At 32.4% G+C, this 13,130-nt stretch overlaps 1 protein-coding gene and 2 long non-coding RNA genes across 4 annotated transcripts; 1 reads left to right on the forward strand and 2 right to left on the reverse strand.

Moving 5' to 3' along the window:
* Nucleotides 1-3,121: 3,121 nt before the first annotated feature.
* LOC146944496 (uncharacterized) lies at nucleotides 3,122-4,359 on the forward strand. 2 transcript variants are annotated; one of them, XR_015025945.1, is made up of 2 exons: nucleotides 3,122-3,624; nucleotides 3,771-4,359. It is a non-coding gene; the product is annotated as an uncharacterized LOC146944496 (long non-coding RNA). The 2 variants fall into 2 exon arrangements; XR_015025944.1 differs by having other exon boundaries at nucleotides 3,122-3,592.
* A 348-nt stretch (nucleotides 4,360-4,707) lies between these two features.
* LOC146944497 (uncharacterized) lies at nucleotides 4,708-6,286 on the reverse strand. The gene is made up of 2 exons (XR_015025947.1): nucleotides 5,872-6,286; nucleotides 4,708-5,043 (listed from the first exon to the last, which is right to left on the reverse strand). It is a non-coding gene; the product is annotated as an uncharacterized LOC146944497 (long non-coding RNA).
* Nucleotides 6,287-9,820: 3,534 nt separating this feature from the next.
* LOC146944498 (adenylate isopentenyltransferase 5, chloroplastic-like) lies at nucleotides 9,821-12,180 on the reverse strand. Its single transcript, XM_085742876.1, has 2 exons — nucleotides 12,059-12,180; nucleotides 9,821-11,121 (listed from the first exon to the last, which is right to left on the reverse strand). The coding sequence occupies exon 2, from the start codon at nucleotides 11,094-11,096 to the stop codon at nucleotides 10,077-10,079; it is 1,020 nt and encodes a 339-aa protein (XP_085599002.1). The 5' UTR covers nucleotides 11,097-11,121; nucleotides 12,059-12,180; the 3' UTR covers nucleotides 9,821-10,076.
* Between the last annotated feature and the right edge of the window lie 950 nt (nucleotides 12,181-13,130).

Here is a 13,130-nt window from a genome sequence, read left to right on the forward strand (position 1 = left end):
ATCAAACAAAATAGTCCAAAAATAATTATTAGCACCATTTTTAAGGACAATTCTAGGGTTTATGAAGAGAGAAAATTCTTAGGAATAGTCAAAGACAATTTTGGTAGAATCCGCGAAAATTCTTAGGAATTTAGTGCTATTTTGGTAAAAAAAATTACAAAAATAAACGATATTTATTCAAAGTCGCTAAAAACAAAAATGATGAATTTGCTACAAATTCATAAAATTCATGTTAATAGCATAAAATGACAGAGTATATATACCTATAAATATGATTATATTCAAGCCTCTCAAATATTCAAGTCTCTCAAATATTCAAGTCTCTCAACTTTGACGACGCCAAAAATATTCACTTGTTCAAAACTAATCTTTCAGCCTGAATCAAATAAACACCACACTAGGACGGGAAATCAAAAACACACTGCACAAAGACGAGAAATCAAAATAAACTAGGTTGTGCAACGACGACGAAATCATAAAAACAAACAAAGTAAGATTGAAAATATGTAAAAAAAAAAATCACTTATTTTACTACATAAAAAAGAAAAATAATTTAGATGGGTGATTTAGAGTCAAAATTGACCTTAAATCGCCTCTCTTCAGCAGGTCAAGAAGAACAAAAATAGTGATGACTAGGGTTTGAGAAGGAGAAAAGATGACCAAATTATTGTTTGTTGTCCAAATAACATTTTGTGAGGTAGAATCTTGGGTTGGAAAATCGTCCTTTACAAACATTTTGAAAAATATTTGAATCTCTTATTCAAGGGAAAAGATTAGAAAAATGGAAGAAATTAGGGTTTCTTGTTGAAGCTAATTGCTTATAACTGTTGTATCTCTTTGTTAAAAGTCCATTGGTTGTTGATTGGAGATGTATATATTCTTTCCATGGATGTAGGTCAATTTGAGACAAACTGGATAAACAAACTATTGGTATTTACTCTTCTTCCTTATTAATTATTATTTAACTCTATTGGTAACAAATAGATGGACTAAAAATATATTTAAGTCTTTTTTTATTGTACTGGGTTTTTTAAGTAATAACCTTAAAAAAAATATAAATGGATGATGTGCATTTAAGCACTTAAAATGAAGAGGTGTATTGAAAATGATGGTCGTTAACATTAGACTCCATTTAGGTCTTTATGTAGCCGAATATGGAAAAGCAGCATCATATATATGGCGATATGTTACACAACAAGTTCATTTCAACATTATAAGTTCGTTTCTCTAGAAAAAGAAAAGAAAAAACATTTAAAGTTTATAACCATATGTGTATACAACAAAATTAATTAGGAACGTATCATGCTACACTAAGTCGACATTGGGATCATATATCTCAATCAGGCTTTAACTTTCTTATCATGATAAGAGAGATATGGTGAAAGAGGACAGCTCCATAGTACTCTTTTTCTTACCTTTGTGGCCAGCATTTTATTTGTACCATGTCATACAAAGAGATTCTATATATCCATGAATATATTTTGTATTTTGGGGGGAAAAGTACAAAACTGGTTTGATTACTCAAAGATGCATATAGAATTTATCCCCAAGGGCGCAACTATCATATTAGATTCATCCCAAATTTGGATTCTTATTTGGCGGTCCAAATGTTGGAGAAATAAGATAAATGTAGCAAAAGCCTAAATCAAAAAAGAAAAGACAAGTGTGAGATAGTTGTTTGGAGACAACCAAGAGCCTGAAAAGGAGCATATCTTTATATTTTGAGGCAGGGAGAAGAGCTTATTGAATTCCTCTTTGTTCATCTTTTTTTTTTTATTTTTTTATGGCCATTCAAAACATCTTGAAATTCAACTAGTATGGTTGTTTTGTTACCCTGGTATAATTTACTCATTCATTCTTTAATCGATCCTTATTGGAAAAACCTTAAATCTCATATTGAATAGAAATGAAATCTGAAAAAAGTATGTAAATTTGTCGGAATGAGTTAGGTTTAACATAAAAAGTTAAGTATCAGAGCATATTCATTTGATCACTTCCGTTTACATTCACACATTAGACTCAACGAAGAAAAAACTCAAATCACACATTAAATAAAGATAAGATTTGAAAAAGTTTATAAAAATAAATATCTCTCACTTACATGTCATTTTTATAAGCTAGTCACTATAAAAAATAAAAAAAACTAATTTTAATCACATTCTGTAAGTAGCAAATTAGGTATAAAAAAAAAAAAAAATTGGCACAAATCTTGTTATGTGTTGTTGTTTTATATCTAATTAAGGGAAATTCCTTTTTTTTTAATATAATAGAAATACAACTATTCCTTCATCCTATATGATTATATTTATTTGCACAAAAGCAAACTGTTTTTATTTGCACATCTTGTTAATAAAACTCTCGTATTAAATAAGATAATGTATTCATATATGTTTATAAATGTGACCCGTCTTCACTTTAATTATAATTTGGATTTGTTAAAGGTTGAGTTAGACTCTGTTAATAAAACTCTCGTATTAAATAAGATAATGTATTCATATATGTTTATAAATGTGACCCGTCTTCACTTTAATTATAATTTGGATTTGTTAAAGGTTGAGTTAGACTCAATTCAAAATTCTAGATGTGTTAGATTCAATTTAACAATCATTGATATGCCTGATATATCGAGTCACCTCCATCGAGTCGCTAAAATCACGCTCTAGATGTTTAAATATGGTGCCAGGAGTGTGTTAAAAAATCACACATTAGATTAAGTCTGGACATAAATTTATAAACGGTAGTAGTCATCACCTTGCTGAGTAAGGGATGTCAATTTGACCCCCTGACTAGAGGGTCCATTGCGACGTTATCTGAATGAAGTTTAAGAATGGTGGCTAGTATCGTGCTCCCTATCCTGCGAGGTCTTCATAGAAAATATTACCACAATATTAATTATGTTATAAATGTACAAATTGTTACAAATACGATTTCTTTTGATCCTTTTACCATTTAAAAACTCGACATAATTTAAAACAAAAATCTCAATAGCAAAACCAACAATGAATTTAGTGTGTGACATAAATGATGAGTGATTCAAAAATATTAAATTATAATATCATTCATAATTTATATTTACGCATTAAATTCATTGTTCCTTTTACTATCAAAGTTTAATATTTCCAAAGGGAGCAGATTCTCTCCCGTGTAATTTTTCTCCAGTTCTCTCCCGTGGCATATCTCAGCCGTTCATTTATTACAAGGAAAGATCAATGGATTGGAATTAAAACACATGAATGGCTTGTCGTTTTGCCCTTTGGTTTTTTCTCTCTTTTGTTTTTCTGTTCGTTTTGACTTATCTCCCGTTTTCACCTTTTTTTCCTCACAAAACCCACCTTAATCTTACTTGTTCAAAAGACCCATCCCCACTAATTGCAACTCCATCATCATCTTGGTCTCCACACCAACGCCGTTTGCAACCATTCATGATGGGATAACAGTGATTCGCGATGGGAAATCACCAACGCCATTTGCAACTGTGATTCACGATGGGATAACAATGATTTGGCGACGGGAAATTGAATTTGTGGTTGAAGTAGCGACAACCCCTTCCTAGGTCCAAACGAAACGTGTGGGGAATTCCGGGGTGGAGCAGGTGCGGTGGTTGAGCAGTGCGGTGGTGGAGAAGTCCCTCTTCCTTCCTTCTCCCATTCTTTGCATATAATTTTGTCAATGTTTAATATTTTTCTCTTGAGTTTGCTTCCATTTTCTTTTAAGCATGGTTAATTAATTTCTTGTTGATTCTGACTTATTGAATATCAAATTAATTTCAGGTTTATTTGCCTCTGGCTAGCTATCTTGAATACTATCAATTAGTTGCTTGGAAAGTATGACAATTGCTTAGATTATGGTATGACCAATAATGAGACATTTGAGGTCGATGAGGTGGTGGAGAATATTAAGACTATTTCTTGGATTTGCAGCTTGAAAAGATTAAAATTCTGATCGAGTTTGTAATACGGATGCTGTTGGAATCCTCAGAAATGCTTAAGTAGATAGTTTGGAGGGATTTCGTTTCAGGCGTTTTGTTTCGTTTTTGTCTGTTTTCAGCTGCTGTCATGGTTGTTAACAGCTTCTGCAATGTCTATTTTTGGCTGCAGTTTGGTTATGTTTGATCCAATGTACTTTTTTTGTGTCCTGTAGGTGTGGCTTTGTGTGTGGGGATGTATTTTTATAGCTTTGTTTTAGGCAGGCCCTGTAATTGCCTTTGCGCTGGGGTCTTGTAATTGTTCCTTTGACAATTAAAGAGGAAGAACTATTAGCTTGTATTAGGTTCTTTGTACATCAATGTATGGTTTTAACATGTGATCTTAAGATCTTGTACTTCGAAATTTCGATCAATGGAACCTTATTATTTGTATAGCTTGTACTTGTGATCAATGCAATATTTCGCTGCTTGTTGACAGTTTAAAATAACATATGAAACTGCTGTTACAGGTTTTGTCCATTAATATGAAAAGTTGGACACCAAAACTATAATTATGTGGCCATTGCACTGCTAGAATAGTGCAGAAGAACAACACATAAAACTGCTGCTACAACAGTTAAAATTGCTGCTAGAATAGTGCAGAAAAACAAATTTTACACTGCTAGAATAGTGCAGAAAAACAACATAATTTATGCTATGGCTGGGGCAGTGCACTACTAGAATAGTGCAGAAAAATAAATTTTGCAGATGCAAAACCAACATGTATCAGCAATAAAAAGACATAGAAAGTTTGATCATATTCAAATTAAAAACTGAACTTGTCAAATTTAAAACTATTACAACCACCAAAGCTACTACAATTTTCACCAATTTCTCACAAAATCATAGACCAATCCACCAAAGTAAAAGGCAAATACAGTAGTGGAGCGTACAAACAGATCCAGATACACAATAGTTTGGTAAATTAGCCACTAGTATGAAACCACTATAACAAAATCTCAGTTTTGCAATCAACTCTCCCGATCCTGTTGCGCTTGAGGAGGCCATTCTGACTTGCGATTTGAAACTTGGTGGAAGTCTCCACTTAACGATTGGAGATAAGTATCATTTTGTGAATCCTATATTATTGACAAAGTATAAACAACAGTTAAAAGGATTCTAAAAGGATATAAATGTTAAAACACAACAATGAAAACAGAAAAACTACCATTAATAGTCTAGTAAAACTATGAGAATTCGAAACAAATTGAGGTGGATGTGAACTCGACACAACCGGTTGTGAACTCGACACAACAAACATGTTATTTGGAACAACATTATCCTACGTAACAGCAACACACAATGAAATTTAACTTTAGAAGCTAAAAGGCAGAGATTTATTAAATCCAATTTTTCCACCATAATCATTCCAAAAATCCCTTTGCCTCTTCCCAAGTATTAAATTGTTTTCCTAGTCGAGGTTTCCACTCAAATTCGTTATCCATGGAGATGGCTTGTGGTGCAACACAAATTTTACAATTTTCATATACATTTATCAGTTCTGTATGTGTGTGACATAGTTCTCTATACAAGTTTTAGAGTAGAGAGAATTTGAGCAAAAAAGAAAAATTTAAAGAATCTGAATTGTGTTATTCTCAATATGATAAATTGTGCACCAGTCATATTTTTTATAGATGGCAGTTTGAGCTATCACTTATCAACTAATTTTCTAACAGATTTGTAACCACTCTAACAGAAATAACAAACAAACAGTTAGCTATGGCTAACACAGAAAAGATGCTTGCACTAGTAAGTGTTCATGTTCTATCTTTAATCCTTAAGGGAAAAATCAAATGGAAAAGATTGCCCTTCTGATTATTAGTTTTCACTATTATTACTAGTCTGAAGTATGTTTAATGATAAATTAATGCATGGAATCAAATGAAATGAGAACAATGGATTGTTACCTGTTACCTTGAGACAATGGAGACAATGAATTTGAAACAATAGGGAGAGACAACGTTTAATACTGCTGCGGAGACAAAGATAACGGTGACGGCGATGGCAATCAAGGAGCACGTCGATGGTAATCAGCGGAGACAACGATAACGGTAACGGCGATGGCAATCAAGGAGCACGTCGGTGGTAATCAATGGAGCACGGCGACGACGTTCATTGGGTCTATGTTGTTATGGAAGCTGAAGCGGTTTCTATTTTTCTCCAGGAAGCCAGAACGTGAAAAGGGATGGAAATGAAAATGACACATTAAAATGAATGAAGGGTTAAGATCAATTAAGGTGTCATTAAAAGGAATGGATGGCCAAGATTATTTCACAGGAGAAAACAGGAGGAAATTTCCACTGGAGTGGATCCTCTCCCATTTCCAAACCACTTATCTCCATTATTTTTTTGACAAACACTTATCTCCATTATTGGTGCTTGGATATTGCACTAAGACTCATTTATAAATATATATTTTGGTCTTATCATATTCAATGTAAAACTCTTAATATAATTATACACAAGTTTATTATTTTCTTCACTTCTAGATCTTCAGTGCTATTTCAACTTTTAAATTATCTTAGTGCAATCATATATATCGTTTGTATTTCTTTTGTAATGTTTCATCTATTAATCTCAATAGAAATGGCAGGCACAGAAGAAGCCATTGGCAGCAACAATTTATTGATAATATACTCCAAGTTGTAATCTATAAGTCACAAATGTCACACAAAGACCTAATTGATAACCTTATATAAATTGATAATAATATCTGCTAACTGAAATGCTTATACATCAATGATCTCTCTCCACACACTTACTCAACTGATAAGAAATTAAGAATAGATACTCTATTTTTATATTACAAACTTGGAAAATTATTTATTCTATGTATGTTTGATGTGGACCAAGATGCTAATGGAATCGTGGGAAAATCATAACTCATACTTCCTTTTCCCCTTTTCTTTTTTTTATATAGATAGATAGATAGATATACATATATATTATATATATGGGATGCAAAGCCAAGACTATGCCCCCTTTATACTAAAGGTGATTTTGACCATACATGCATTGTTAATGTGTGTGTAAAAATAAATGTTTAATTCTGATTCCTTTTTATCAATTTTTTCAAGGATTAATTCTCTGATATTTTTTATTATTATTTTTAGCAAATTTGTTGATTTAGTACAACCAAATTTTCCAAAACCATAAATACTATATAGGTATCTTTGGACCGCAAGGGTTATGAAGAGACAAGAAATATGAAGAGAACTTGCTTTTCTTTTTAAAATTACAGGTATTATTGAATGTTTTTAAAATAAATTAAGCGTGGTTGGAGTATTAATTAATCATTTTTCATGTTATTCTTTTAAATAATTTAAAATATCAAGTATATGTAATTTAAAATATAGACTTAGTTCTGGAAATCTTTATCTCCAATATTCAACTCCTAAAATACCTTAAAAGGGAAATGTTTGGGGAATTAAAATTGTAATGCGCTTAGCTTTTTAAATATGGGGTGGTGAGTGGAAGCATAAAGGAAATTGCATGTGTGTTATATGTCACGCACCTTTGAGTTTCTTTTTCCTTGATTCCCATAAACACTTTGCATATAAGAATACAAAATGGAAATTTATTTGTACTAAAAAAAAAAAAGGAAATTTATTAATGATTTCACTCACATTACGCATATACAAAACTCTTTATAGAAAGCAATTGAACTCAAGTAATCGACTCCACTAAAGATTAAACCATTTAGGAGAATCAAAATTCAATTTTTGAGTTAAAGAATTTGTGATCATTTGATACTTACATAACGATCGAACTTTAGATGACCACCATTTTCTTCTCTTAAAAACAAAAGGGCAACATACAAACACACACAAAAAACTCTTTTAGCTAACAATACTACCCCAAAAAATATCACTAGGAAATGTACCCTTCATTAATTGTACAAACCGTCAAAAGATCACCACAGTTTAGTTCATATGGTTCGTATTTTAAAACAAAGAAAAACTTTTTAAGTACAATAATCGCACCAAAGTGTTATTTTTACTTAACAACATGCGATTTTGGTTTTTTTTTAACCAAAATGCATCAATCTATAATATTAGTACCCACTTTAAAATAACTAAAATTAACAAAGAACGGTCAATTTGGATGAACATGAATTTAGATGTGTGTCAAAAAATCACGCATCTTAATTAAGAATATGAGTATTGTCAACTGAGTTGAGTCAGATCATCCAAGCTCGATTCTCTTAAATTTGATTGGATAAAATATACGATCTTCAACATTCTTTTCTATTTAATTATTTTATATTTTAAATTAACTTAACTATAATTAAGTATGGTAGTAGCAAATATATTTCCTAGTAAATATATTTAGTGGAGTTCTAGATAGATGTTATTAAGGTCGTTTTCATGGTGGGAAGAGACGGGGTACGGCTTATAGTCTAGCTCAATTCAAAGTCCTTTCGATTAGAAGAAAATGGAAAAAGAGGCAAGTGACCCATCATAATTAGTGGGGCATAGGACTTATACTTCCATTCCCATCACAAATCAATCAAGTTAATTCAAACTTTTTAATTGGACCCACCTTTAATCATATGCCTAATGCAGGCGCACCACAAATTATACCCGTACGGAAGGTTTTGCAAAAAGCATAAACTTTATGTTTCTAAAAGGCCAAATACCTCCATGGGTCCTTTAAGTTTCACGTTTGTTTTAGATAGGTCCTTTAAGTTTCTAAGGTGTCAGATAGGTCCTTTAAGTTTCTAAGGTTTCAGATAGGTCCTTAACGGAGGTTGATAGAAGGACCTATCTGAAACAAACTCGAAACTTAAAGGACCTATCTGAAACCTTAGAAACTTAAAGGACCTATCTGACACCTTAGAAACTTAAAGGACCTATCTGAAACAAACGTGAAACTTAAAGGACCCAGGGAGGTATTTGGCCTTTCTAAAATAATCAAACATTAAATAACTTTATTATATTTAATATTATTATGCCAAACATATTTTTTAATCATGAAAATAAATTTTCATAAACTTAAATAAGAATATGATATTAAAAAAATATATTTGTTATTACAATAAAATTAAACGAAGGTAATTCTAATAGAAATCCGCGTTTTTCTTGTAGAATTTTAGAAAAATTTCTGTATGAAATCAATTTCATGAAGATTTTAACAAGGATTTAGGTTTTCATGTAATACTTTTGTCGTAATTGTTTCCCAAAGATTTTAGGATCCGTAAGAAAGAATCTTGGGGATATTATCCGTAGAATTGGAAAAAATCCTCAAGAAAATTTTGGTTAGTGTTTAAGGAAATGTAGGTACTTTGTAACCAATGCATTTTGATTTTTTTTTTTAAAAAACGATATGCACCAACACAGACAAATTCAAGAACCGACGGCCCCCCTTAAAAAAAATAGCAAACTTTAAGCGGTCTTTCGAGCCGATTAAGACTTTGGCAATGAACAAGCATAAGAAAACAATGACTACTGATTCATAAAAGATGTCTACCGAAAGACTTAAATAAAATAAGAAGCCTAACTATTTTTCTCTCAGCAACCGATTGAAATAGAAAACATTCTCTCCGAATTTTTTACAAGAAACAATTAATTTTTAAATACATAAAATAAATTATATATCTCGTTTAGATTCTAGACCAGTTACATAAATTATTCAATGTAGCTCAAAAATCAATTGTTTTTTGTAAATAGGGAACTAAAAATCAGTTGAGAAAAAAAAAACTAAATTCTACTTTTTTTTTAGGGAACTAAAATTCTACTTGTAAAAAATTTAATTAATATTTATTTTTAGAATTCACCGATGTGTGGGGCTCTTAAGAAGCATTTTTACACTTTAGCTTCACCACACTAGCAAATAATTTAAAAAATGGATCGTATATGCCATGCTCCATTAATATATATTTAATTAATTAATTTATATGCAATACACTCCAGTATAACGGTATTCCAATCCCGATGTAACCCAAAAGAACAAAAACAAACAAAAAATACAATTTTTTTTTATATATAATAACCTATCAAAAAGATACCCCAAAATGAAAAGGAAAGTAAGACCAAAAACTATGTGGAATGCCATGGTGCGTCAAGCATGTCAGTTGTGCAACCTTTGTATGTAGATTCCTATCCCACCACCTCTAACGGATTGCCGCCGCAACAACAGGCAATGCCAGCATCTGCGGTGGTGCAGAAAAGTTGGCAATTACATTAGTTGGTGACAAAATTTTAGAGCGGGCGCATGTTTCACCGTAGAGAAAGTTGTAGAGTATCACAAGACTTTTTGCAAGCACATGATCCTCCCACACTTCCTTACTAGTGCGTGAACCACTCCCAAGGTGTGTTTCAGTGGCATCGAGACGATGCATACTCTTTTTCCACATTCCATTTAATCGGCGAATCTTCTGAACTTGTCGATTTGCAAGTGTGCAATTATTAATCTTGACCCTACTAATGGCAGCTTCAAGAAGCCTCTTCTTAGTTCTTTCATCCGCTGAATTTGCTTCCGCTACAAGAAAATCATGAAATTCAGGCACCCCGATAGCTCTTCGAATCCCTTTAGTATAATCACCAGAAGGGTCGAAAAACTCACGAACTTCTTCAACTTGACCAGCTTCAATCATGCGATCAACGCGCGATTGAAGTGAGGAATGAAGCACGGGCAGTGAAACATCAACCCATAGAAAACAACATTCATACCTTAACCTAAATTCAGTACAATGGTTCACTAAGGTATCTAAGTAAGAATTTGAACCACCAGCAATAATGGGTAATCCATCTTTTTCCACAATTGAATCAATGGCTGAACAAGCATGGTAACAAAAATCATTGGCAGTGAAATTTGTGGTAGGATCAAATACACCTAAGAGATGGTGTGGGACCCCATCGCACTCTTGTTCTGTCACCTTATTTGTTGTAATGTCAAGACCTTTGTAAACTTGCATTTTGTCTGAATTCACAATTTCAGCTGGTTGAAAATGTTTGGCCAAATCTATGGCTAATTTGGTCTTTCCAGTTCCTGTGGCCCCCATTATCACTACTACCTTATCTTTGTTTCGGTTGTGAAATAAAGACTCCATTTTGTTGAGTCCGTTTTGGAAATTTATTAGGGGCAGTTCTTGTTTGCAGGCAGAGGATGATGTTGCTGGCACCATAATCATTTTTCTTCTTCTTTTTTAACTATATCTGCCAAGTTGACCAAACATATTTTATATTTAATTAGTCACCATCATGATATAAAATCATCAATACCACTATAACTTTAACATCTCATAATGGGGCATTAATTTAGAAACAACTTGTTACTCCCTAAAGATTTTTGATGAATACTAGTTTACAAATCAGTTCAAAGGAAAGGGACATGTACACAACTACACAAGTGATATGATAAAAAAAAAAAAAAAAAAATTGTTTTGCAAGACAATATTTACATATGTAACTTTCATAGTTTAATATGTGTATGCCCATAAATTGTAATGATTTATGAGTTCAATAATGGTAGAGTGTAGTGTAAACAAATTTACATTATCAACAAATCACAACCACTTATACGAGTGATTTTAAAAATAATTATTAATAAAGTCAAAAGTTTTTAAAGGTGTCAAAAGTATTTGCCCTCATTGTACGGGAAGCACTTGGGTGACATTATGTCACCGTGACATTAAATCTGGGCCACACAACACACATTGCCACACAACATCTGGGCCACACAACACATACAACACATCTGAGCCACACAACACAACACCTTTGTGTGGTACAGATTTAATGTCACGGTGACTTAATGTCACCCAAGTATTTTCCCTCATTGTACCAATTGAATCCATAATTTCTTACGACCAAACACAAGATAAAAAGAGAAATAATATCTGTCGAACCATTTTATGATAGTTTTTAGACCAATCCTCTCATATTATAATTGTGTTTTTCGCCTTAGGCAATACGAGACTTATATGAAATAGGAAGGAATTGAAGGAAATATATTTGCTTCCATATTTACCAAACCAGAGAAGCTAAAACAGGGGATTTTCTTTTTATCAAGTATAGTACCCTACATATAATTTACATGGACCACACACGATAGTTATGGATAAGTTATGGATATAAATGCATATGTACGTACCGTAGTGTCAAAAAAACGTGGCGATTGAGTGAAGGAATATGTAAAGTGAGAGAGAAGAGATCAGAGGGGATGAAGAAGAGGCTCTTAAGACATTTGTGAGAGATATCACTTAATTTTTTGATGCAGCAAAGGAAGATTGCACTTGCTATTTATACGAAACAAAGACTAATATGGCCCACATAGGCATGCGAATTTAAAAATCTGTTGATTCAACGGCTTGAGATTGAAAGTAGTGAACTGAGATAAATTGTTAATTAATTAATGATCACAATTCACAATCAATTTTTAAATCTTTGTTTATACTTTGGCCTGGAGGCTATCTATAGGCTAATGGGACCCAGATTCTCTATGACTAATGTAAGCGAGAACTAAACTTAAGATATAATATAATCTTTGAGAGCTTCGGATGATTATTGAAAACATTCTCAAAAAATGTTAAATTTGTTAGGGGTTCAAATATGATTTTGACTTATTTGTATGAGTTTTAAAATAACTATTGTTATTTCGTTTATCCTAAAAGAAATTATTGAAAATTATTCTTTTTTTTTTTTTAGGAACAAAATAGTTATTCTTAAAACAAAATAGGATCAACTAAACAAAATAGATATGGAAGAGCAATTACACACTAAATATATCACAAATGTTGCTCCCATTAATACGATTGAGGGAAAGAGAAGTGCTAGCGTCAAACTCTCAGACACACTATTTTTGTCACACTCGCGTTAATTGGTCCATGTCATCAATATTTTGACCCATTTTTTTGCAACCGATTCTTTCTAATACGGTAAAAAAAAATATTTTGTTCTTTAGCTTTTTGTGTTAAAGGATTTTCTTCTCCATTCCACCGCCTCCTCCATCCACCATTCTTGCCAATTAAAATCCCCGTCAACAATCTGTAAGTTAAACCGGAAATCAATCTCCTTTAAACCACGCCAGAACTCAACCCTTAATCCATTATAATCAAACGTAACAGTATCGTCGCCATGGCGCTCTTCTTTCCATCTCATCGACAAACACCATTGACATGTCGTACACTGTCCTTCACTTCGTCGACGTCATTCAGTCCCACTCT

Source organism: Medicago sativa, chromosome 2 (genome assembly GCF_051527215.1).
Source record: "Medicago sativa cultivar Bolivia chromosome 2, Bolivia_mono, whole genome shotgun sequence".
NCBI lineage: Eukaryota > Viridiplantae > Streptophyta > Magnoliopsida > Fabales > Fabaceae > Medicago > Medicago sativa.